The 26,161-nt window shown below is 37.8% G+C and overlaps 3 protein-coding genes across 6 annotated transcripts; 1 reads left to right on the top strand and 2 right to left on the bottom strand.

The window, feature by feature from the left end:
- Positions 1–258: 258 nt before the first annotated feature.
- On the top strand, positions 259–6,370 carry LOC104118954 (uncharacterized). The gene is made up of 4 exons (XM_009630373.3): positions 259–447; positions 753–3,353; positions 5,125–5,435; positions 5,666–6,370. Exons 1-4 carry the CDS (start codon positions 419–421, stop codon positions 6,028–6,030), a joined length of 3,306 nt encoding a protein of 1,101 aa, XP_009628668.1. The 5' UTR covers positions 259–418; the 3' UTR covers positions 6,031–6,370.
- Positions 6,371–7,331: 961 nt separating this feature from the next.
- On the bottom strand, positions 7,332–14,959 carry LOC104119038 (pleiotropic drug resistance protein 2-like). Its single transcript, XM_009630469.4, has 21 exons — positions 14,688–14,959; positions 14,146–14,593; positions 13,927–14,047; positions 13,528–13,616; positions 13,326–13,410; positions 12,917–13,207; positions 12,746–12,836; positions 11,764–12,664; positions 11,147–11,307; positions 10,933–11,036; positions 10,685–10,850; positions 10,514–10,597; positions 10,279–10,409; positions 9,862–10,194; positions 9,463–9,753; positions 9,278–9,361; positions 9,053–9,186; positions 8,713–8,940; positions 8,449–8,620; positions 8,109–8,363; positions 7,332–7,848 (listed from the first exon to the last, which is right to left on the bottom strand). Exons 2-21 carry the CDS (start codon positions 14,529–14,531, stop codon positions 7,567–7,569), a joined length of 4,389 nt encoding a protein of 1,462 aa, XP_009628764.1. The 5' UTR covers positions 14,532–14,593; positions 14,688–14,959; the 3' UTR covers positions 7,332–7,566.
- A 2,035-nt stretch (positions 14,960–16,994) lies between these two features.
- LOC104119110 (pleiotropic drug resistance protein 2-like) lies at positions 16,995–25,936 on the bottom strand. 4 transcript variants are annotated; one of them, XM_009630823.4, is made up of 21 exons: positions 25,796–25,936; positions 24,864–25,301; positions 24,433–24,553; positions 24,182–24,270; positions 23,444–23,528; positions 23,074–23,364; positions 22,905–22,995; positions 21,659–22,559; positions 21,323–21,483; positions 21,045–21,148; positions 20,782–20,947; positions 20,601–20,699; positions 20,352–20,482; positions 19,588–19,920; positions 19,144–19,434; positions 18,960–19,043; positions 18,718–18,851; positions 18,168–18,395; positions 17,893–18,064; positions 17,548–17,802; positions 16,995–17,452 (listed from the first exon to the last, which is right to left on the bottom strand). In XM_009630823.4, the coding sequence occupies exons 2-21, from the start codon at positions 25,277–25,279 to the stop codon at positions 17,183–17,185; spliced, it is 4,422 nt and encodes a 1,473-aa protein (XP_009629118.1). In that variant the 5' UTR covers positions 25,280–25,301; positions 25,796–25,936; the 3' UTR covers positions 16,995–17,182. The 4 variants fall into 4 exon arrangements, with proteins under 4 accessions (XP_009629118.1, XP_009628986.1, XP_009628925.1 ...); XM_009630691.4 differs by having other exon boundaries at positions 24,864–25,380; positions 25,796–25,927; XM_009630630.4 differs by lacking the exon at positions 25,796–25,936 and adding an exon at positions 25,577–25,732 and having other exon boundaries at positions 24,864–25,380.
- Between the last annotated feature and the right edge of the window lie 225 nt (positions 25,937–26,161).

The following is a 26,161-nucleotide window of genomic DNA, read 5'->3' as shown; positions in this document are numbered from 1 at the left end:
TTTGACCAAACTTCTAAAATCAGCTTATTTTGATAAGTGATTTTCTCAAAAATGCTTTTTTTAAAAAGTAATTTTACTTAGAATTAATTTGTGTTTGACTACTTAGTTTAAAAAGTACTTTTGAGTAGTTTGACCAAACTTTTAAAAAATACTTCTAAGTATATTTTTCTCAAATATACTTTTCAAAAAAATACTTTTGGAAATAAACTATTTTTTTTTTTCCTCAAAAGTATTTTTTTACTTCAAAAAAACTGGGCCAAAGACTTTAGTTTTAGAAAACAAATATTTTTTCCTGGAAAGAAGCTGGGCTAAACAGGCTAATAATGTCCGAGCTAGTTCCGATTAAAAAAGGAAAGTTCCCTCAAATCCGCTAACAATTCTCTGTATTGGCGGTTGATACTCTCTACTATGATCGTTCATGGCGTCTCTGCACTTCACTATCCAAAGGTTTAATATTGCTCTTCCTTATTTGTGCATGAAGTAAGGGTTAATGAACCTTATCAAATCTCACTAGGTTAGAGTTAGGGCTTAAATAAATATTTGTTCTTATAAATACAAAACGATTATTCCAGTGGATTAAAGTTGAGAAAAAGGAAAAAGGGAGAAAAAAACGAACGGACACTGCTAATGCTATAACTTCTTCAAAGTGTTACTGAAGAAGTGAAATTTTGTGTATATGCTCTGTGCTCATTGTCCCCTTACCCCCCACCCCTCTGTACTAACTTTGGAGCACTTGTTCTTTACTGTTGTAGTTCTGAAGAAAAAAGAAAAAAAGAAGAAGAAGAAGAAGAAGAAATGGGGCGCTTGGAGCATGATGATTTTGCAGGACGAGCCTATAGGGTTGAGAGGTTAAGAATGCATGATCATGGAGTTGAATTGGGTTCTGAGCCTTACTTCATGCCTCATAGTGGGGGAATGGAACAGTTTTCACGTAGGCCGAGGAGTCTGAGCCCGAGCCCTCAGAAAGAGGAAGGGCCCCGCCGAGTTAGTTGGCGTAGGAGTGGATTAATTGATAGAGATCAAGATTTTAGTGATAGAGGTGATATAATGGAACCCCAGTTGAGGAGTGGATTAATGAGAAGAGAGGAAAAATTTAGTGATAGAGGTGATATAGTGGAGACCCGGTTGAGGCATGGGTTAGTGGATGGAGATCAAGATTTTAGTGAAAGAGGTGATATAATGGAACTCCAGTTGAGGAGTGGATTAATGGAAGGAGATGAAGATTTTCGTGATAGAGGTGATATAATGAAGCCTGAATCTAGGAGCGGGTTAATGGAGAAGGATGAAGATTTTCGTGGTAGAGGTGATATAATGAAGCCTGAATCTAGGAGCGGGTTAATGGAGAAGGATCAAGAATTTAGTAATAGAGTTAACAAAATGCATCCTCAGTTGAAATCTCTTGCTTATCGACACACGCATGAGAAGAAGCCTCGACATCATTATCAGGCTTCTTTGAGTAGTAGGAATGAGACAAGGAGAAGATATGATGAGTTCTTTGATGACGAGGACAGATATGAAGCTAGAGGCGCTGGTGTAAATTATGATTATGAATATGATAGCTCTAGAAGTGTTCAAGGCCGTAATGAGAATCAAGAGAGAGTTTTGGGTAGTATGCATCATCATGGGTTGGACAGACAAAAACTGTTGTATTTGGAAGATGGGTCGAGCCGAGGAGGTCATACTTTGCCCTTTGACTCTCAATCTACCTCAAAATATGTGGAGACTGCAAGGAGGCCTTTATCGGTCCATGTGCAACCCCAACAGATTAGGCTTAGAGACGAGGTTTCTCATTACCCTGATCCTTTCCTTCTTGATAAATTGTCGGCAATTGAAATGATTGAAAGAGAGGAAAGATCTGGATTTCATCCCAAGGATGTTTCGCACTACTTGGAGTCAGCATCCCGGTCTAAGAATGTTGCTGCCTCCTCTCAGTATAAGGAACGTGTGACCACATCCTCTGGAATCTCTAGGATGAATTACGCCCCTGTTGTTCAAGATGATATGCATTTGCTTGGGGATATTCATTCAAGGAGTTCCACAAAGCTTAGACAACCATCATATCTCAATGAATATGGTGAAAATCACAGTTATAATACCCTTGAAGAATATGCAGCTGGGCATAAGGAACGGACAAGCTACCAGTATGCTAAAGTTAGTCCTCCTTCGGGTGACGATATGGATTATTTATATCCTAAAGGTAGGCCAAGAGATACTAGTGATTATGGTCATTCATATGAAAGAACTAGTATGCTTGGACAAGCAGTACTTGACAAAAGGCATGCTTGGGCACCAATTTATTTGGAACCACCCCTTAGAGAGAATACTGATGATGCTGAGTTTCCTCGAAGAGATGTCATTAACAGCAGTTCATGGGATCACCATTCATTGACCAAACAATCAGTTTCAATGAACCTTCTGGATGCCAGATCATTAGTGAGATCAAGCCAAGGTCAGTTTTATGTGGATCCCGGTGATACTAATGTTGATATGCGAAATGTAAGAGAATCAGACAGAGAAAATTTGGATGTTCCCTGTCATGAAGAGATTCCTCGTAGGCGACTGGATTACCATAGTAGCAAGGATGGACATCATATATCCTACGTTGAGAGGTGGAGGAGATCACCACGGCACGAACATGAAATGGAAATGCTTGGAGATAGGATACAATTAAAGAAAATTGAATCAGGTGTAATTGGCCCCGATTGTTATCCAACTAGGTCAGTAAAGAGGAAATACATTTTAGATGAAGAAACAATGGGGCATAAGTCTAGACAGGTTGTGTGCAGTAAATGGAAGAAAAACATTGCCAGAAATCAAGATTTAGATTGTAGAAACGAGGTGTGGGATGATCAAGACAGCAGTGGCTTACTGTCGCCTGAGAGCTTTGAGGATGATGAATGGTTTGGAAAGGCAGAAAAGACATACAGCGGGGACCTTTACAGTAGAGTTACTAGCGCTGATGGCTTATTGTCGTATCACAGTTCAATAAATCAGGGGCAGGGGCACCTTATTAGACCATATAATTCTGGTAAAAAGCAAAAGGTGCATGAGAATCCCAGTTCACTGAGACCTTATGTTTCAATTCAATGTAATAGGAAACACCATCTAACAAAAAATGTTTGGATAAGAGGCAAAGATGATAAAAAAACAGAAGGATCTGACCACATAGTTGAAGGGTTAAAGGATCAGGTAGCTTGTGCAGAGTTGCCTGAAGACTCACTTGAATTTAAGCAACTGGTACATAAGTTCTTCCTATATTCCACCAAAAGGTTGAGTGGGAGTGTTTCTACTCAGAAAAGGTACAAGGAGCAAGGGAGGGCTGGTGGCTTATACTGCATTGTTTGTCCCAAGAGGTCTGTCTCCTTTTTAGTGTTTGAATTTTAAGCTTATGGCTTATTAGTATAAATATAATCCGTTGACATTTGGATGCTTCAAAATGTCACATGTTCTGAATTTCTTTAAGTAGATTATAATCGCTTCTGTGAAATTGTGTTGCATGCAGAATCAAGTATGGTTCTAGTTGAATCACTATGTGGCATTCTCTCTCATTTCGAGAAAACAGTTACATCTGGTCATTTACGTTGTTCAAGAATCATGTTCCATAAATTTATTTTGAATTCTCGAAATTGGTTTTGCTATCTTTTAGTAGCTTATTTGGATTATTATTATTAAATGAAATTACAAATTATGCTGATGCTCAACTTATGACATGGGTCCAAAATCAGGAAATATTTACGTTCTCTCTGCCAATTATTCAGTTCTTATTATGTAGAACTCATAGGATATTGTTTGATCAGGTGAATTGTTGGAATGGCCCAGCAGAACTGTAACATCATTAACATATATTCTGTAACTTCTATGAGGATGGTCAAATCTTAGTTGCTTCAACCCATTTCTATGCTTTGGTCAGATCAATATCAAATTCTATTTGATACGGAACTCAATATCAAATTCTTGAAAGCCTGCCTTTCTTCTCTCGATTTTCCTTAAACTTAACCGGATTACATGAAGTTTCAATTGAGGTTTGGTTTTAGTGATCAAACTGGTCAAGAACCTTTTTAAAAACATGATTTTGAGTGTAAAATGGTAGGCTGGAAATACATTGATAGTGCTCTATTTCTCCTGGAAACCCGATCAGAAAATAGAAAACATTTATTTGCAGGGTACTCCTCTCAGAAAATAGAAGCAGTTATAGAAAAACGTATCTAAATCTTTTTGCGTCTTGAACTTCAACTATAAGCGTTGTCCTACTTTGAACTGATGGCAGCAAAAGGGGTCTAGGAATTCATCTCTTTTTATTTTTTATGTTGGAGAAATGGAACAAAGATCCATTTGCTGTTCTAGAATATGTTGGAGACAAAAGTTGTGCATAACCGTGCACTTGCTTCTTTATCAAAGATATGAATGTGTTACTGATTCAAAAAAATAAAGTTATAGTGGCAGCAAGAAGAAGATAAAATTTGAAACTGAAGAAGGTTCTGTTAAATTCATTTTTTCTTCTGCAGATGGACAAAGTTTATTGAAGTACTTGGGGGTAGTTTTTAGTTCTAATTGTGGTCAAATTCTTCTGGACATCATACTCTGTATGCTTATGCTTTTTCCACTATTGTAATAAGCAGCTGAATACATTGTTCTTTGCAAGAGGAATCTGCAGATTCTATTAAGATATAGAAAAGTATAAGCAAGCTCACATTAAAAAGTACAAACAAGGTTATGGAGATGCTGTGCCGCCAAGATATAAGGAAAAGAAAAACAAACTTCATAGGCAATAGCAATAAAATAAAACAAAAGCTTGATATAGTTATAGGCTTCTGAAGATGTAGTTCCTGAGGAGATGGTTATTTTAAGCTGTTTTGGTTCTGTTGGTTAGTACGCGCCAAGGACTCAGTTTAACCAGGAAACATTGGAACCGCCGCCTAGTCAGATAAGGATGCTTGATACCCTGTTGCCCTCTTGACTTTTGAATGTTTCTTTTTTGTGCTGGAGTAGGTTGGTGATATCACTTTTTGTTTTGTCTTCACATGGACATTTTTGCATGGCCCAACTAGTTCTCCGAATTTATCTTGTATGTATTGCCGTGTACTACTTTTATCTTGCAATTGCTAAATAATTGTACTTTCTCAGTCAATCAAAAGAGTTCACAGATACTCGAGCCTTGGCGAAACATTGTTTTATGTCAAAAAAGGTGGGGTTGAAAGCAAAACACTTGGGTCTTCACAATGCAATATGTGTCCTAATGGGGTGGAACAGTGATGCACCCCCTGAGGGAAAATTATGGGCGCCAGTGGCTGTTCCTGCCCCTACTGCTTTAGCCCAAAAAGAAGATCTTATTATTTGGCCACCAGTGGTTGTTATACATAACTGCTCTGCTTTGTTAACTGGCCTAGATGGGCGAAAAGTCATGACTACTGAAGCTGTGGAGGACTTTCTGAGAGGTGCGTGTGTTGTACAACTTTTTTGTTTATCTGGTTTTGAGTTTTGTGCCTCAAGAGGGAGATGTTATTATGAGAAGGGTGATGCCCTGCTTTCATCTAATATCAGTAGCAATTCATTTATGTATTCTGCAGATTAGGAAGTTTCTTTCAGTTTTTCTTAGAGAGCCGACCTCTTTGTATCATTGTGTTTGATGACAATATTCTCGCTTCTCTGTACTCTTCAACTGCAGGTAAAGGTTTTAGCGGTGGTAGAATGAAGGTTTGTTTGGGGAAGCCTGGTAATGGTAGTGTATTACTGGTGAAGTTCCTGGGCATTATTCCTGGCTTTCAGGATGCAGAAAAGCTTCATTACTACTTCATGGGAGAAGAACGCGGAAGGACAGACTTTGGAATAGCAACTTCTACCAAGGGCAAAGGCATGAACAAAAACGTGAAGGGGGATGAAGTTGAGGAACTTTTGCTCTATGGTTACTTGGGAATAGCTGAAGACTTGGATAAAGTTGATAATGACACCAAAAGAAAATGTTTAATCAAGAGTAAAAAGGAGATTCATGATTTTGTAGATGCTCCTGTCAACCCTGTTGAGGGAGATTAAGGGTTAAAGTTTTCATTGCAGCTCGGGAGAACCCCTCCAGCCGTCAACCTTTTGGAACACAAAAGATCAGAAAAAGAAAGGAGGAAAAAAGAAATCAGTGTAGATAGGAGGATGGAAGAAAGGTACAAAGAAAACTAAAAGATTATGAATTGTGTAAAACTCTGTTCATATCCACAGCTTTTGTCAAACTCCAGAACCTGTATGCAAGCTTATGCTACTTCTCTTATTGCTTTACTATGGCTTTTCCTTTGCTACATTTGTGCTGTCGATTGCATTTGTAAAACTTTTGGTGCAAATCAAGCACATAACAGGGGTAAGCCAAAACCCCTTTTTTCTTGAAGATTGCATGGTGGCTGGAGTTCATCAGTTACCTTTCCCATCTTTTTTATCTGAGCTTATTTTGGTTAACATCTATAAACGGCCTTGAACTAGTCTCTTCTGTATTCATTTTAGAATTGACAGGAAATTAGTGGAAAGTAAATGTTTATGTTTCAGTAGTCGAGGCTGAAGTTGATCAATATCCTCTCGGAGTTTAAGTTCTATGTATTGCAGATGTAGAAAATATTTTCACAATCTCATACAATGGTAAAAATAGTAACTAACTTGCAATCACTTAGAGGTCGTTTGGTAGAGTGTGTTAGAGAAAATAATGCATGCATTAGCTTTGTGTATTAGTAATGCTTTGTTTGGTACACCTTTTCAACCTATGTATAACTAATACAAGCATTAGTTATACACTCTATTTGGTATTGTCCTATGTATAGCTAATGCATAGAAAATCATGACATTAGCAATACAAAGGCTATTAATGCATGCATTAACATGGTTAAAGACAAAATTATCCTTAAAGTCCCTTAAGTTAAAGAATATGGAGGGCATTTTTGTAAACAATTAAATTTCTTAAAAATTATGCAATGCATTTTAATTTTTAATACACCACACCAAACAATGCATAAGAAATAATCTCTGCATTACTAACTCATGCATTACTAATACACCTTATTTAGCATTATTCATATACGCCCTACCAAACGACCCCTTATAGTGATAACTGATAGTTGTAAAACGTCTTTAAACAATTAGTATTTATGTATAACTTAAATCCTATCCAAAATAAGAGAGTTGATTCATTTGTTTCCCAATGAAATTCAGAAATTAAGCTTGAATCAAAGCACACAGAGGAGGAAGCGATGCAATGCTTAATCCAATGCAAGAGAGAGTTTTATTTATTTTCAAATAAACTTAAATATTAAGCTCGAAACCAAGCAGAAAAGGAAAAATGGACGCAATACCAGTACTAGTTGAAAGAACGTTGTTTTTTTGTTTCATATAAATAACAGCAATTGGTACAAATTTGGAAGAATGAAAATTTACAATTATAACAAACAAAAACAAGATTATAAATGCTACATACATTATTTCACAATGGTACCTACATTATTTCCCTTGAATTATCCTAAAGGAGATGAAGAAAAGAACAATAGAACTAGTTGTGTATAGAGCTGAACAATTCAAACTTGGAGGTTTTCTTGACTTTTATCTCTTTTGGAAGTTGAGAACTCTGATGGCATATACAAAGACAGTGAAGAATAGAAGTACCCAACCAAGATGTGCTGCAGCAACTGCACCAAGAAAGTCAAAATCATAACCCAAATATTCCTTGAGGTAATCCTTTAATGGAAGATAAGTAGGGGCATTATCATGACTAGGAACATGAACAAGTTCTGTTTTGTCTCCCAATTGAGATGTAATGAGACCATATATTGTCCATGCAACTGGTGAACCCCAGTAGTACCACCTCCACCATATTGGAATTTGCTGCATCATAGTATAAACATGTCACATATATTAGATTAATAGTTGCTGCCATGTGACCAGGAGGTCACGGGTTCGAGCCATGGAAACAGTCTCTTGCAGAAATGCAGGGTAAGGCTGCGTACAATAGAGAGCCTTGTGGTCCGGCCCTTCCCCGGACACCGCGCATAGTGGGAGTTTAGTGCACCAGACTGTTTTTTATTTTTTTTTATTTTTTAAGTTTGTGAAAGGAAGAATAATTGGGATATCAAGATTTCACTTACCATCCTAGGAATGAGGAAACCAGAGAAGAGGTTCCAGAAGCTGAGGAAGAAAGACATGACAATTGCTGCTATCTGATAATTTGGAGTGAGAGCTACAAGCATCATTCCGTAAAGTGTGAAGTAGACGAAGCACATGAACACGTAGTAATAGAACCAGAAGAACTTGTCAGCTTGCCACTCAAATCCAATCATTGAGTAAAGAATTAGGCTGTAAAGGAAAGTTTGGATCCCGACATAGATTGTTTCCACAGTAACCTATAAAGGAACATATAATGAGCTTGATTTTGTTGACATAATCTACGCTTACAATTCATATAAACTAGATGATCAGTTCATATACCTGAGCAAAAGCATATGGCAAAGCTGAAAACATCCCTGCTGCTCTTTCGCGATAGAAGACTGTTCTCTCAATAGCCACAACAGATTGAACAGCAGAAGTGTTTGTTCCTCCAAGAAACAGAACAGCAGCATACATTGCTCCCATTAGATTTGAAAGGTCCTGTTGTTTTTCGCTGATAGAAAGAATAGTTTGGTTAAGAGTTGATCCACTTTGAGTGCTAAAAGATTGAAGCTTAGTAATTCAAGTTTTAGGAGAATGACTCACAATTTTCCTCCTTTACCCCAGAAAATGACGCCAAATATAATTCCGATGACTGTTGTCATGAAAAATCTGATGACATTGTACTGTGGATTCCTCCAATAAGACCAATGTTGTTTCCAGAAACATGCCTTGAATTGAGTCAATAGGGGCTGAGAGTACTTAGTAGGGAAATACAGGTCCTTGGATCCTGGTGCTGAAGTACTAAGTTGCTTAATCAGTTCTTCATTTCTCCTGCAAATTTGGAGAATTTGAGGAGAAGATTTAGTATGAGCAAGAATTGGATGTAGGGAATAGAACAATGAATAATAGTAATGGATCAGTTTCATTTGTCATATTCTCATACCTGTACAGATCAGAGTTGGTTAATATTTCTGCAAAGTCTACACCAAGTTGAGACTCAACGGATGCAGCGCTGACCTCAAGCATCCAAGTAGCAGGATTATATCCATCTTTGATCTTGTTAACCCCAGGAACAGACTGAAAAAGTTGGTATAAACGATCATTTGCATGACTATCGATGACTTATAATAGAATGGTAACTATTTTACAAAATGTAGTATCATCTTACTTCAAAATACTCTGTCAAGTGCTGAGAATTGCGACCGAGGGGTCCAGCATAAATGACTTGTCCTCCTCTCTTCATCAAGAATAACTGCATAGATAGTGACATTGTAGTCATGATAAATCCAGTCCAAGGTGACGAATCTATGAACTAGTTATAGATGATGTGGACTAGATTCAAGAAGTTAGTACCTCATCAAATGATTCAAATATGTCAATACTTGGTTGATGAATTGTGCAAACTACAGTTCTCCCTGTATCCACAGTGTTCCTTACAGCTCTCATTACAATTGCAGCAGCTCGAGCATCCAAACCCGACGTAGGCTCATCCATGAAGATGATTGAAGGATTAGCAACCAACTCCACGGCTATAGTAAGCCGCTTTCTTTGTTCAGTCGATAAACCATCAACTCCTGGAAGTCCAACTAGAGAGTCTCTCAATAATGTAAGCTCAACCAACTCCATCACTTCCTCCACAAACATCTGAACCAAACGAGGGATTCGTCAATGCTTGATCAGTGGATGAAAATAAAGGTACTAACATATTTTGATAGACATCATCATTCTACCAAAGAAAATCTAAAGCTATACCATTCGAGTTTCGTTGTTCACATCTGAAGGAAGACGCAACCAGGCGGAGTATAGAAGAGATTCAAAAACAGTGACATGTGGAGAATGAATGTCATTTTGTTCACAGTAGCCACTAACTCGAGCGAAGGTTTCTTGGATCTTTGGATAACCAGAAACACAGATATTCCCTTCAATGTATCCACCAGTTTTCCTTCCAGCTAAAACATCCATCAAAGTAGTCTTTCCAGCACCACTCACACCCATTAATGCTGTTAGCACACCTGGTCTAAAAGCACCACTCACATCTCGCAAAAGCTGGAGTCGCGTTTCTTCAATTCCTTGACTTTTCATTTCCTGATTCAGACATCATTCACTGACCAGTTAGGACTATACAGGCAACATTAGATTCTAGTTAGTAGAGAAGAGATAAGAACTTACAGCAGGCATATCAACATAGTAATTCACATTTTCAAATGAAAGGGACAAAGGCTGGAATGGCAGCACCATGCCCTTTTTGTTGGTTGCACTATCTGCATTGTTTGAATTTATGCCTTCTGAAGTGTTCATTCCTAATATATCAAAACAGATAAATAAGAAGCTGAAGCACTTCAATGGCATTCTTTTGATATAGTAATTCAAATTCCTGAACAAAGAGATGGTCTTAATCTTGAACCTTCATCTGGAATTACTTTGATCTTCTTTTCCTTGTTTTGACTGTGTTCTTCATTCACCATAATAGATTTAGTATCTCCAAGAGCTGCAATCAAGTTATAAAAAGACGGTCAAAACCAAAAGATAGTGTCCAAGCATAGTGAGAAAATCACTACCAAGTATCATCTCTTACGTTTTAAGTACGTGAGTGCTGCAACGAAGCAGAGGTTGAAAAACAATGAGAACGCGAAAAGTGCAATGACACAAATCCAGTACCAAATGTCTTCTGTAAACATCCCTCTGGCTTTAAGAAGCTCTATTCCAACTGTTTTTCCTGCAAAGCTTGGATCCTCATTGGGCTGAAAGAGAGCAACATATTCTTAGAATATCTAAAGATAGAGATCAAAAATGAATATCTAAGATGTAACTATGCTAATTTACCTTGTTCCATCTTTTGTCAAGAAATTCAACAAGAACTATAGCGTTCTGTCCATATGACATAGGGGAAAGGTAATAGGCCCATTTCATCCAACGTTGGAGGTCATCTATTGGAACAACCAGTTGCTTATATCAGAATCACAGTATGATGAAATTCCAGTCTTGGAATGATTAACTAGTTTTACTTCATTAGCTAATATATCTTTCAGTTGCTAACCTTTGGCAATGATAAATCCACCAAGGACAAAAACTGACAACAATGTGAAGGTACCAAGTGTGTTGGCCACAACTTGTGTTCTTCCAAGCGCTGCAATGAAACGGAAGAGTCCCAACGCCATCTGGTGAATACCAACATAGGCCAAGTACTGCCGGAAAAACCTGTTTAAGTTGATGAACTTGTTAGTGAACTTTGAAAATCTGACATTGTCAGCTATAGGATCTATCAAAAGAGACTATTAGCCTGTTTGGCCGTGCTTCTTTTTGGCCAAAAGTGCCTTTTTTGGCCAAAAATGCTTTTTTCCAAAGTTAAGTTGTTTGGCCAAGCTTTTAGAAGGAAAAAGATGTTTCTGAGTAGAAGCAGAAGCAGTTTTTGAGAAGCAGAAAAAAGTAACTTCTCCCAAAAGCACATTTTCGAAAAGTACTGTTGAGAAAAATACATTTAGAAACACTTTTTAAAAACTTGACCAAACATAATTACTGCTCAAAAGTGCTTTTCAAATTGATTAGCCAAACACAAACTGCTTCTCACCAAATTTTTTTGTTTTTTTTGAAAAGCACTTTTCAAAATAAGCTGATTTTAGAAGCACGGCCAAACATGCTATATAGTGGATATACCTATCAGCTGCAGGTGCAAATCCAACAGTGTAGTATGTGAGAAGGATCCATATTCCTGATTCCATCAGCGAGACGGGGATTCTAAGGAGCCAAATTGGAAGAGCAAAAGCCCAAGCTGGGTAAACCAAAGCATCTCTCTGTTTAAAAAAGACAGGTAGCCTGAAAATAGTCATTGCAAGCTCAGCCATGCCATTGAACATCACATTGAGAAGGCTGAAAAACAGTGCACCATAAAATTTTCCTCCATCTTCTGCTTCACCGTGCTTCATTTTCGTTCTAAAGAATACAGTGAATGTAAAGATAGCCATGATTGTGATCTGAACAGTCTTGAAAATGTAGACGAAGGAGTTTCGTTTCATCAGCAACCACTCCCTTGACAAGCATGCCTTGAAAAGTTCTTTGTTAGAGATACCATATTTTACTTTCACCAATGCTGCAGGGTGGGTTTTACTTCTGTCATAAGGAACATGAACTTCACCGAAAAGCTTCAGCCCAATATGGAAAGATTTGAACTGTTCAACAAAGTCATGCACTGATACATATTGATAGGGAACATTCTTTTTGGACCAGTATTGTTCTTGATCTTTCTTGGAAGTAACCTCTTGAAGAAAATCCGCGACTCCTTTCCTTTCAGGACATTTAAATCCAACACTTTCGAAGAACTCAAGAACGTGTTCACGTGGACCTTGGTAGACAATTTTCCCTTCTGTAAGCAAGATAATGTCATCAAATAGATTAAAGGTTTCCGGGGCTGGCTGAAGTAGAGATATTATCATGGTCACATTCATTATATGAACCATCTGTCTCATATATTTGACTATTTGAAATGTTGTTGAACTGTCAAGACCAGTCGATATTTCATCCATCAAAAAAACTTTTGCAGGACCAACCAACATTTCTCCTGCATTCATATCCATTAACAACCTTTAAGTAAATGATGGAAACCAACTTTAGAACTTGACTAGTTTAATTCATCATATACCTGTCGTTACACGCTTCTTTTGTCCACCAGAAATACCTCTTCTCATTTCATCACCCACCATTGTATCAGAACAAATATCCAATCCAAGTATCTGGTGCAGAAATCTTGTTAGTCACCCTAACATATGAGGAAAATAAATGGAACTTCATATTGTAGGAGGGGAAATCAGACCTTGAGAATAGAGTCAGTGACCAAATTGGTCTTTTGTCCAGCTACTGATATGGCTTTCATGAATGCATCTATCTCAGGATCCGGTTTGATTCCTGAATCTTTTTCTCGTCTCGAAAGCTCTGCTAGCAGTTCATATCTGGCACCAACTCCCAAACAGCGACCCGAGAAGTTCAATGTCTCTCTTACTGTCATCTCACCATGATGAAGATCATGTTGGCAGATATAAGCACAAGTTCTCTGAGGTATGAACTCTTTGAGTTCGTGACCGCAGTGAGTGACCTTCCCCTTTACCTACATTGATTTTAAAAAAAAAAAAAAAAAGTCCAAGAATGTCAAGAGTTAACAAAGGTTATCAGGGGTTTTAGTTTGAAAACACCAAGAATTATCTGTCTTGAGGAAAATAACACACCCTAAGATCTTGTTCCAGCTTTCCGGCGAGTGCCTTCAACAATGTAGTTTTGCCAGAGGCTGGAGGTCCAAGAAGCAGTGTCATCCTAATAATAGGAGTTTAAATTTTTTACAAAAAACAATGATAACAAACGGTCAGAAACTCAACTATGTCTAAATATATTATAAAAGGAGGCCTAAATATTAGAACAAAGACATCATACCTTGATGGTTTTACAATTCCAGAAATGTCATCCAGTATTTTGACAGATTTCTTCTTAGACGGAGAAAGCCTCAGAAGACCAAGAATTCCCTATTAGACATTAAAAAACAAAAAGTAATACTTAAACTGAAGTATCAATACTTGAATAGATATCTTCTGAATAATGTCTTAGATATACAGAAGGGGAGCCTTGGCATAACTGGTAAAGTTGTTGCCATGTGACCAGGATATCACGGGTTCGAGCCGTAGAAACAACCTCTTGCAGAAATAAGGCTGCATACAATAGAACTTTGTGATCCGGCCCTTTCCCGGACCCCGCGCATAGCGGGAGCTTAGTGCACTGGGCTGCCTTTAATGTCTTAGATATACAAATGATTCAAATAATGCAAGTTTTAACTACCTCTAATGAATTGATGGTTGAATTCCATAGTGTTGGAAGAGCTCTGCTGCCAACATATGCATCTCCTTCAATTGACAAGTGCTCAAACCTGATTTCAATTCTTGGAATGTCTATGCCAACCCTGTTTGACAAAGTTTATTATCTCATACTTTATACCCCAAACAACAATAATTTTGATTCTTGAAAAGCTGGAAAAAAACAGTTCATGTATTTTTTCACCTTTCGATACGATCTTTAAGTCTGAGAAGGAATCTCTCATTGTCTTCATCAATACCATTTAATATACTCTCCATAAGTTGCTTCTTTTCTTGCATTCCCATATGTGCTACATCAACTTGTTCATGAACAACTTTTCCATTATCCAATACTTGCTTTAAAATTCCTTTCCTCATTCTGTCATAAGTTGGAAGCCTTTCAATTGCAGCCCATTTAAGTTCATCTTCATCATCTTGTCTCCCACTTTTAGCGAAAACATCCACTCCTGGTGCACCAAACGCGTCGCGAATACTTGCTGAAGCCCATAATCCTTTTCTACTAGCTGATGCAAAACTTGCCTTTTTGCTCATTGACCTCACTAGCTCATTTTCCCTTATTGATGCAGCCATTTATGCAGATTTTTCGCCCTGTCCAGGACCAAGTTTTCTTGAATATTTCCTTCAATGCTGTTCTAGAATAGTGGAAAAACAAAAATGTGTCACTCAAGTTATGCTCAATGGAATATATCTAGTGAAATTATAGCACTAAATAATCAGTGAACTTACATAAATATGTACAGTGTATGAAATAGAACCAATATGAATGTAACTAAGAAATCTAACTCTCTCTTCTTTTTGGTTTTGTTTTTTTCCCTTTTGCTTATCTGGCTGAGCTTGAATCTTTAGAGGAGAAAGGGGAAATCTTGGGTTGCATTAGGATGAACTTAGTAGGGAAGTATATATAGTGGAGGTTTCTATGTATGCAGATGATAATAAAGCCAAGAATGAGTATTTAGAGTTTTAAGGCAATCATATTTTTGCAAGTATAAATACCATATTTTGTCAGATTTTGGAGTTTCCAACAGATTCAAGTTTTTGTCTTTTCTTGATTGTAAGTAAGAGTTCAAATTTTTAAGTTTCTACTATTACAGACAGATTTAAAGTCGCAAAAATTTAAAATTGGCAAACCTATACTACATGCACTTTTGTGTATTATTCCTTTTTTACTTGAAAATTTTGAAGTTGGAAAATGAAGATACATATACTCAAGTTTATATAGCAATTAGTTAAAGGGTATCCAGAGGAGGAACAACAACAGGTAAAAGTATTGTTTGTTGCTTAAGTATACTTTTTTTCTTTCTTCTTAAAATTTAACACACACCAAATTGTTCTGTTGCAATTTGAGGAACATGGAGTTATTTTTCAAGTTCATAATGCTGAGGACATTGCAAGTAGTTACTACTTGTGCTTAGACATTGAGTAATTAGTTAAGACGGTTGAAATGTGTGAACCACTATATCTAAAAGCTTAAATTGATAGAGGAAGAACAATATTATTTTCTATTTGTTTAGGTCTGCAATACATCTCCTCATATGGTCCAAATTATTTTCTGGACACGTGAAATTATAGTTTTTTGTCAATGGACGGTTGTGTACACACTACCCTCTTTCCCTCACGGTAGGGGTAAGCTCTGCGTAAACCACTACCCTCTTTCCCTCACGGTAGGGGTAAGCTCTGCGTAAACACTACCCTCTTTCCCTCACGGTAGGGGTAAGCTCTGCGTAAACACTACCCTCCTCAGACCCCACTTGTAGGATTATACTAGGATAGTGTGTCAATGAACGGTTGTGTGGCTCGAATCTAGAACCTCCGCTTACCTTGATTCCCCTTTTTTTTTAGAATGATAAGGTGCATACTTTGATCCCATGTTGAAATATGTGGATTGCATGTCTAAAAGTTTAAACTTGTTAGAAAGGAGACACTTTATTATTTCAATTTCTAATTGTTGGTGTCTCTAAAGTAATCTCAAACAAAAACCTCAAACTAGTTAGGGTCTATAATTACCAAAGTCCTAGTGCTTTTAATATATAGCAATATAACATGATAGAATACTATATACTCTCCACTTTAAGTAGGCATTGTACATGCAAACCACTTTTTAACTTATTTTCTTTTGGCATTTAATTTGCTTATAAAGTCTAAAATCCTTACTCGAAATTAATCATGTGGGACAAGTGATGTTCTCTTTAGTTTTTGCAACATGGGTGGTTTTTAGGATATTTTGGAGAACTTATTGTCTCCTTTGAAGAAAGGAAAACAAACAAGGAGCTTAAATGTAATTCTAGTTCATGCAACGCTATTCCTCTTTTACCTTGAGCCGAGGGTCTATCGGAAACAACCTTTCTATCTTCACAAGATAGGGGTAAAGTCTGCGTACACTCTACACCTCCCAGACCCCACTTTGTGGACACTGGGTTTGTTGTTGTATGCAAAGCTATTCATCTTGACAGTAATGTATGCACGATATTGCACAAACAGTGTCAGCTTATTGTCATAATTCGGCTTGTAAGTAACTTAGCTTTAGGTATGGGACCTTTGTGATTTCAAAGCCTTACTTTTTGTCAATCTTTGTATTATTTTCAAGCGGTGTCAACCTATTGTATATATACATTTTGTTTTCTTGAAAAGTATTATTTACCCCCATATATATATATATATATATATATATATATATATATATATGAAAAAAATTTCATCCATAAGGCAAAGTATGGTTGCATACAATAGACCCTTATGGTCCGGCCCTTCTCTGGACTGCATAGCGGGAGCTTAGTGCACCGGACTGCCCTTTCCTTTACTAAAGAGTGTTTCCGCTACTAATAGGTACAAATTTTCCATGATAGCCAAATTAGATATTTACAGAAAAACTCTTGGAATAGGACTCCCTGTTGCCTCCACGGAACTAGGACTTAAAATAAAACTCTGTAGAAGTTAGCTTCAATCCAGAAATTGGTCATTTTCTCAAAGAGAAAACTTGAACAGTTGAAAGAGTTTTAAAGCAAAACAACATGTAGAGGAATTTACACAGCATAATAAAAAATGAAGAATTTGACATAAAAAAAAGAATAGTTTCTGTACAACCTTGAAATAAGCTTACTGGGCAAAAATTCTGAAATTTATCAGAGTAGTAAACTATATTTCTCCAAAAACTTCTCTCTTTGCCTAGCTTATGCATATTTCTATGTTTGCCCAAAACTTTCTATTCTGACTTCAAGTTTCACTTATCTCCTTTGGAAATTCAGGAACTTGATGGCATAAGCAAAAATAAAGCAGAAGAAAACTGCCCAAACAACATGCATTGCAGCAACAACTCCCAGGAAGTCATACTCAAAACCAAAGTTTTCCTTCAGATACAACTTTAATGGTACCTCGCCACCACCTGGTATCTCAACGAGGTTGTTCTTGTCGCCTACTTGAGACGTTACGAGGCCATATATTGTCCATGCCACTGGAGAAGCCCAGTAATACCACCTCCACCATATTGGAATTTGCTGCATATGCAATTAGTATGATTTAATCAGAAAAATGTGCGATACCAAGAAATTTTATCCAATTATTTTGATCATGTAGTGGTTGGTTTACTAACCGTTCTTGGAATGAGGAAACCGGAGAACAAGTTCCAAAAGCTGAGGAAGAAAGACATTACGATAGCAGCAATGTGGTAGTTTGGAGTGAGTGCAACAAGCATCATTCCATACATCGTGAAGTAGACGAAACACATAAAAACAAAAAAATAGAACAAAAAGAACTTTCCAGTCGTCCAGTGGAATCCAATCATTGCATACAGAATAAGGCTGTAAATTAAAGTTTGAATCGCGATATAGATAGTCTCTATGGCCACCTGCATATGGAGTAAGTACAAATTATTTCTTAACGACCAATTGATTTTCTAGAAATTTTACAGTTTATGTTTAGTTGATGTTACTCTTACCTGAGCAAATGCATAAGGGAGTGCAGAATACATTCCTGCTGCTTTTTCTCGATAAAAGACTGTCCTTTCTACAGCAACAATAGACTGCACGGCTGAAGTATTAGTTCCACCAAGGAACATAACAGCAGCATACATAGCTCCAACCAGATTTAACAGATCTTGTAGTTTGGACCTGTTATCATAATTAGTCTATAAGATTAAAAAAAGTGATGACAGAAATAAAAATATAGTTGTTTTCACAATTTTAATTTTAGGACTCAAGGAAGATGACTCACACTTTGTCCCCCTTATTCCAAAAAATGATTCCAAATATTACTCCTATCATTGCTGTCATAGCAAACCGAATGGCATTATACCGTGGATGCCTCCAGTAGGACAAGTGTTGTTTCCAAAAGCAAGCCTTGCACTGTTCAAAGACCGGTTGGGCGTATACCGTGGGGAAGTGAAGGTCTTGGGATCCTGGTGTGGGAATGCTTAGTTCTTTGATAAGTTCTTGATTCCTCCTGAGAAAACCGAGTAACAAAGGTCGAAGGGTTAGTAATACCAAACTAGAAGTAAAATAAAAAATACAACTATTCAATATTCTAAATTACTTATACAGTGGGAAATCTTAGTAGCTCAGTTGGTTGGTTACCCGAACTTTCACCTTGTTGGTGAGGGTTCGATTCCTACCTTGTATCCCCCCCATTTTCCCCTTTCCCTCCCCCATATATATAAAAAGGGCAGCCCGGTACATAAAGCATCCCGCGTTCACTCAGGGTCTGAGGAAGGGCCATTGGGGTGTGATGTAGACAGCCTACCCTATGTATAATTAAGAAAAATTACCTATACAGTTCAGAGTTGGCATAAATGTCGGCAAAGTCTACTTGAAGTTGAGCCTCAACAGCCGGAGCCGAGATGTCCAGCATCCAAGTAGCAGGATTGTATCCCTCTTTGATTCCAGGAACCCCCGGAACAGACTGAGAAAAAAAAGCAGCTCTTTAGTTGCTAACTTGTTCTAATAGAACCCCCCCCCCCTCCCCCCCCAAACCACCACCACCATAATTTGATAAAGATATGATCCTCACTTGAAAATACTCGATCAGTAGGTGAGAATGATGACCAAGAGGCCCTGCAAATATGACTTGTCCTCCTCTTTTCATCAATAACAACTGCAAGAAAAATCATTCGACATGATTATGAGAAGAAGAGTTGCATCACAACAAACGGCTATCCACAAGTTACGAAATCCAACATGCTTGCACTAAATACCTCATCAAATGCTTCGAAGATATCTATACTTGGCTGGTGGATAGTGCAGACGACAGTTCTCCCTGTATCCACGGTGTTTCTCACAGTTCTCATCACAATTGCTGCAGCTCTAGCATCAAGTCCTGATGTCGGCTCATCCATGAAAATAATAGATGGATTTGCTACAAGCTCTACGGCTATGGTCAGCCTCTTCCTCTGTTCAGTTGAGAGACCATCTACCCCCGGAAGACCAACTAGGGAGTCTCTCAGTGGATTCAACTCGACTAGCTCCATTACTTCCTCAACAAAATTCTAAACAATACCAAAAAATGAAGTCAGTCGTTGACCTCCTTTTCTACGAAAACTATCAGGGTTTGTAACAGAAAAATAAAGTTGAGTTCTTTCGTGGATATTACAATCTTCCAGAGGATATTCAGAAGCACAAAGTAAGACAAGAGAGCCCACCTTCCGTGTATATTCTTTTACATCTGGAGAGAGACGCAACCAAGCTGAGTATAGCAGCGACTCATAAACAGTAACGTGTGGAGAATGAATGTCATTCTGTTCACAATAACCACTTATGCGAGCAAAAGTTGATTGATTCTTTGGATAACCAGAAATGCTGATGCTTCCTTCAATGTATCCACCAGTTTTCCTTCCAGCTAAAACATCCATCAACGTGGTCTTTCCAGCACCACTTACACCAACTAAGGCTGTAAGAACTCCAGGCCTAAAAGCACCACTGACATCTCGTAATAATTGGAGACGAGTCTCTTCAACTCCCTGGGCTTTCATTTCCTGATAAAGCACCAGAACCGCATAAGCCACCAGAAGTTCATATTCCATTCTTCCCCTGCCTATTTAATACTGACTCAAGAATACGACAGATTGTTTGGTAACTCAAGAAAGCTTATTTTTTTAGGAACTTTGCTCAGAATCTCTATTAGATTGTTAGGAAACATTCCCACCTATGTTGCTCGGACTCGGGCCTAATCATGCAAATAGAAAATTCCGAATAACCCTAGTAATCAGTTCTTTGCAAATGACATTTTATTGCTGTATCACAGTTTTCATTCAGACAAGAGAAGTCGGCTTGTAGGTCTAAAGAGTTGTTGGCTTCCATAAGATTGTTAGAACTTCCTTGGAAGCATCTATTCTCGATTACCGATAATTAGTAAAGACTGAATCATATAAAAGTTAATATTTAAATACCAAGAAATGTTACTTACAGCTGGCATATCGACATAATAATTGATATGATTAAATGCAAGGGACAGGGGCTGGAAAGGAAGCACCATTCCTCTTTTCTTGGCTTCTTCAATACTTGAGCCATTAGTGTTCCTTACGTCCGTAACTATGCCTGTAATAATCATTCAGGTATTCAGAATATTACATAGGGGTGAAAGTATCATCTATTTAAATTTGTACAAATAAAAGCTGTAGACATGAAAACTGGAAAAATGTACAAGAGTCTCAACCTTCAGTCATTGGAGCTGAAGATGCTGAACTCCACCCTGTCCGCTTATTTTTCTTGCTTTTGTCATCCTCTGAAATAACCGATCTGGAGTCTCCAAATGCTGCATTTCACTTACAAGAACTGATCAAGAACCAAAAAGCAGATTCTGAAGCTTTAGATAGTGTAGAAAATCTGGGACTTACGGTTTAGGTATGTCAATGCCAAGATAAAGCAAAAGTTGAATAAAAATGAGAAAGCAAAAAGGGCAACAACACAGAGCCAAAAAACATGGTCTTCTGTATACATGCTCCTTGCCTTGAGAAGAACCTTGCCAACTGTTGGCTCAGAAAATCTCGGGTCGTTGTTGGGCTACAAAGAGCATAATAGGATGTGTCAAGATAATCATGTTGATGGAAGAAGTCAAACTAACATATGTCGCTATTTATAAACTAATGTTAGAACTTACCGTACTCCATCTTTCATCCAGGAACTCATTGATGGCTATCGCATTCTGTCCATATGTCATAGGAGATATATAGTATCCCCATTTCATCCATGGTTCCAGGTCATCTGCACCAACACATAAGCACACATTTAAAAAATATTGAACTCGCACAATTGGACATGCAAGTGAAATTGTCAAATTTGTAGATTCTCTACACCTATAGTCCAAGACTATAAAGAGCACTCTTTATCAGAACTGAGAAGTTTTACAAATTCCCAAGAGCAAAACAGAAAACTGACCTTTTGCAACAATGAAACCACCAAGCACAAAAACTATGAGTATCGTGAAAGTTGCAAATGTGCTAGAAACTACTAGAGTCCTTCCAAGTGCAGCAATAAAACGGAAGAGAGACAGAGCCGACTGATGCAAAGCAAAAAATACCAAGAATTGGCGAAAAAACCTGAAAATTTTGTAGGCGCAAAAATGTAAGTTTGAATTCTTATAGTTCCTAAACTAATTGTTATATGTGCATCATAAATTCACATTGACCAGATATCACGACTCATCAGCATAACAAATACGCCACATTTTGCCACAAAGAAATTTTGGTTGCCAGGAGTGAACGGAGAACATACCTACTTGCAGAAGGAGCAAACCCGATGGTGTAATAAGTAAGTACGATCCATATAAGTGATTCCATGAAAGAAAGGGGAATCTTTAAAAGCCAAATGGGAAGAGCGAAAGCCCAAGCTGGATAAAACAAAGAATCTCTCTGTTTAAAGAACACAGGAAGTCTGAAAACGGTAAGTGCAAGCTCCGCTGTACCATTAAACATCACATTGATGAGGCTGAAAAACAAGGCCCCATAAAATTTGCCTCCATCCGCGATCTGACCAACTTTCATCTGTGTCCTAAAGAATACTGTGAAGGCAATTATTGACATCACAGTAATCTGGAATGTCTTGAATATGTATAAGAAGGAATTCCGCTTCATCAATAGCCATTCCCTCGATACGCATGCCTTGAGGAGTTCCATGTTGGAGATACCGTACTTCTCAGTGACCAGTGCAGCAGGATGGACTTTGATCTTGTCATAAGGAACTCCAAGGTCATCAGAGAGCTGTCGCCCAACATGAAAATTACTAAAGCGTTCCGCAAATTCAGCCACTGAGATATATTGGTAAGGTTCATTTTTTCTGAACCAATACTGTTCTTGGTCCTTTAAAGAAGTAACCTCTTGCAGAAAGTCAGCAACTCCTTTCCTCTCTGGGCATTTAAATCCAACACTCTCGAAAAACTCCAGGACATTCTCACGTGGACCTTGGTAGACAATTTTTCCCTCAGAAAGTAATATAATGTCATCGAAAAGATCATAGGTTTCTGGCGCAGGTTGAAGAAGAGAGATTATCATGGTTACATCCATGACGTGGACCATCTGCCTCATGTATTTCACAATTTGAAATGTCGTAGAACTGTCAAGGCCAGTTGATATTTCATCCATGAAGAAAACTTTAGCAGGACCAACCAACATTTCTCCTGCAATCAGTGAAACACCAATTTCACATTAAATGTTGTCACAAGCCACATGCACTAGAAGAAACTCAGCAAGCTGGATAGACGCTACAGGAAAAAAAAAAAAAAAAAAAAAAAGAGGACATTTTTGGGCAGTCCAAAAAAATAATAGCCGGCAAATGTATATGTTTTGTATATTAAGCATAAATATACATATAATACACATAAATGTATATATATATACAATATACATATCATATACATAATCAATGTATATGTTTTGAATATTTGGGCTACCGCCTGTAATTATTTTGGGCCGCCGGGCCAAAAATGAAAAAAATCCCTTGATTAATGCGATATTGTACATACCTGTTGTGAGCCGCTTCTTCTGTCCACCAGAGATACCCCTTCTCATTTCATCACCGCACAATATATCAGCACAGATATCCATCCCAAGTATCTGTAGTTCATTTCAATAATCAGTTGTAGGTGGATTTATACATGCAGGACTAGTTACGAGTGCAATCAGGAGTCTAACCTTAAGAACGTAGTCTGTGACCAAACTAGATTCTTGGCCTGCAACAGCTGTAGCTTTCATAAATGCGTCTATCTCAGGGTCAGGTTTGACTCCTGCTTCCTTTTCGCGCCTTGACAATTCGGTAAGGAGCTCATATCTTGTTCCGACTCCTAAACAACGTCCTGCGAAATCCAACGTCTCTCTTACTGTCATCTCTCCGTGATGAAGGTCATGCTGACTAATATAAGCACATGTTCTTTGAGGAATGAACTCTGACAGCTCATGACCACAGTAACTGATTCTTCCATTCACCTAAAAGAATACATTGTCAACAAAACACCACTTAATTAGAACCTTCAGGTCACACGTTGAAAGTTCAAAAGTCACTCACTCTTGTGTCCTTGTCTGGCACCCCGGCAAGTGTTTTTAGCAGTGTAGTTTTCCCAGCACCCGGAGGCCCTAGAAGCAGCGTCAACCTGTAAAATGCAAATACCACAGAATCAATATATGAGCTCTAAGCCCATCCCAACCACAGTAAATAAGACTAAATAAGCTTGTGCAATATACAACAACAACAACAACGACCCAGTAAAATCCCACAAGTGAGGTTTGGGGAGGGTAGTGTGTACGCAGACCTTACCTCTACCCCGAGGGTGTAGAGAGGCTGTTTTCGATAGACAATCGGCTCAAGAAGACGAAAAGAGACAATATATCAATACCATCAACAAAAACCATTGAAATAATAACATCACAAGCACCAGTAAAATAGACGGAAAGCAAAAACAGTAACTAGTAAATAAGGTCCGGCACTATGAAAACAGAAGAGAAGTGTGAACACAACATTGACCACTAGTAGTCTAAGACAAAATCCTATCAGGCTAGCCTCACACTGGTATGAGTTAGAAATATGCTCAACTACCTCCTAACCTACAACCTTAATGCTCGACCTTCACAACTTCCTTTCGAGAGTCATGTCCTCTGAGGTCTGATTGTGCAATATACGATTAGGAAAATATATTATTTTTCTTTACCCAACAGTAAACTACTTGAAATAAACCAAGAATCCGTGACCGCCCACGATTCAGATTTATATATACTTTTAAATGCAACTTTCATTTGATGAACATACCTTGAAGGTCTGACAATTCCATTCACATCGCGCAGTATGTTGACAACCCTTTTCTTTGAAGGGACAATCTTGATCTTTTCAAGAAACCCCTATCAAATTTGAGCATTAAAAAGAAATCAATTCACCAGTACAAGTACCAAATTTTACAAACTTTTAACAAGTACAACAAAACTGAGGGAAACAAAGGCATTATTGTCAATATACTAGTATCAATCCAAATTATTGAAAATTAAATTTAGAAGAAATAGTACCTCTACAAAATTGATGGAAGCATTCCAGAGAGTAGGCAGTGCTCTAGATCCCACATATGTATCTCCGTCAATACAAAGATGCTCGAACCGAACTTCGATCTTCGGAATCTCAATTCCAACTCTGTTCCATGCAAAATAAAAATCATTTGATTAACACATAATGGTGAACCAGGAAAAAATATAAAACACTGACGGCAGGGCATCCCAATGCACGAAGCATCCCACATTCACGAAGGGTCGGGGAAAGGGCCTCACCCAAAGGAGGTGTGATATAGGCAACATATCCTAACGCAAGCATTAGTGGCTGATTCCACGACTCGAACCTTGAACTAAAGGTCAGACGGAGACAACTTTATTGTTGCTCCAACGCTTCCCTTCAATAAAAAACATTGAGATCAAGGAAATTTGTTACTATTTTATTTTCAACTCACCTATTTGTCCTGTCTCTGAGTCTAGTTAGGAACCTCTCATTATCTTCTTCAACAACTTTAAGAATAGAGTCTAAGAGTTGTTTCCTATCTTGCAACCTAAGATTGGCAACATCAACTTCTTGATAATTAACCTTTCCATCATCCAATGTTTGCTTCAAAATTCCTTTCCTTAGCCTATCATAAGTAGGAAGTCTCTCAATAGCAGCCCATTTAAGCTCTTCTTCATCATCATTTTCCCTTGCACTTGTTTGAAAAACATCACCTCCTGTTGGTGCAGTAAACACTTCTCTAACACTAGCTGATGCCCAACTCCTTCCACTTATTGATCCAAAACTCATTCTTCGACCGCTCTTACTCATGGACCGCCGGCTCAGTGACTTGGCCAGCTCATCCGGCCGGCCTAATGTTCCCTCCATTTTTTACCCACTCCAAGAATCTCTAAAAAAAAAATTAAAAAAATACCCTTTAATTCCTCTGTTTCACTACCCACAAAAGATTGAAATTCACTTGATCAGACCTGTGAAAATGGACACAACATTAAGAGAAAACATATCCAATTTTCTTGCAGTCTTAATTATTGCACAATCACTAAGAAATAATACAACTATACACATTAGTCCAATTCTCTAATTTTCCAATAAGACCCAAGTAGCGTAATTCAGAGTAGAAACTTAAAATGGGAAATCCAAGATTTTAACAATGGACCCACTCACCCACAAAAAAGATCAAGAAAGTTTCCAACTGGCTTTAATAATTGCATGTATAGTTTTAATGGAAACATTTAATTAGAGCAAACTTTTCACGTTACCCCTATCATGCAGGAGAAAGAAGTGGACAAAAGTGAAACGGTATGTATATAACCATAATATGAACACAAAATGGAACAAGAAAAAGGAATGAAATAAAGATTATGCACAAATTCAGAAATGTACCAGTGAATATAACTAGACACAGAGTCAGGGACACTGAATTTTCAAAGACTTCATAGGGTTGGTTATTGATCAAATGAACACCTTAATATCTGTACATATATATTGTGAAAAAGAAGTTCAGAAGTCGACAGTTATATTGGTCCAGTAGAGGGTTTTAGTAGGGTGGGGGTTGACAAAAGCAGCTAGTATTAATTTAGTTAGGGTGATAATTAATGCATGGGGAAGGGAAGACAAGTTTGAAGTAGGAGTAATTAGTATTATGGCTTTTTCAAAGTTGTTTGCTAGGGCACGCACTCTTATTTTGTTGTTTGTTTTGGGTGCATTTTTTTCAGTTAGCCTAATCGGTAAAATTGTTGACATGTAGGA

Source organism: Nicotiana tomentosiformis, chromosome 5 (assembly GCF_000390325.3).
Source record: "Nicotiana tomentosiformis chromosome 5, ASM39032v3, whole genome shotgun sequence".
NCBI classification, from domain to species: domain Eukaryota; kingdom Viridiplantae; phylum Streptophyta; class Magnoliopsida; order Solanales; family Solanaceae; genus Nicotiana; species Nicotiana tomentosiformis.
The sequence above is the reverse complement of the archived record's forward strand: the minus strand, read 5'-3'. Positions and strand labels throughout refer to the sequence as shown.

Coding starts and splice junctions, on each gene's coding strand:
- LOC104119038 (XM_009630469.4), bottom strand. CDS start 14,531: ATGGCTGCATCAATAAGGGAAAATGAGCTAGTGAGGTCAATGAGCAAA. Junction 9,754..9,861: donor TGAACAACGAAACTCGAATG/GTATAGCTTTAG, acceptor CGTTTGGTTCAG/ATGTTTGTGGAGGAAGTGAT. Junction 8,621..8,712: donor TGGGGTAAAGGAGGAAAATT/GTGAGTCATTCT, acceptor TCTTTCTATCAG/CGAAAAACAACAGGACCTTT.
- LOC104118954 (XM_009630373.3), top strand. CDS start 419: ATGGCGTCTCTGCACTTCACTATCCAAAG. Junction 448..752: donor CTGCACTTCACTATCCAAAG/GTTTAATATTGC, acceptor TTACTGTTGTAG/TTCTGAAGAAAAAAGAAAAA. Junction 5,436..5,665: donor TGTGGAGGACTTTCTGAGAG/GTGCGTGTGTTG, acceptor CTTCAACTGCAG/GTAAAGGTTTTAGCGGTGGT.
- LOC104119110 (XM_009630823.4), bottom strand. CDS start 25,279: ATGGAGGGAACATTAGGCCGGCCGGATGAGCTGGCCAAGTCACTGAGC. Junction 24,271..24,432: donor CTTCCATCAATTTTGTAGAG/GTACTATTTCTT, acceptor CAAATTTGATAG/GGGTTTCTTGAAAAGATCAA. Junction 22,560..22,904: donor GAAGAAGCGGCTCACAACAG/GTATGTACAATA, acceptor CACTGATTGCAG/GAGAAATGTTGGTTGGTCCT.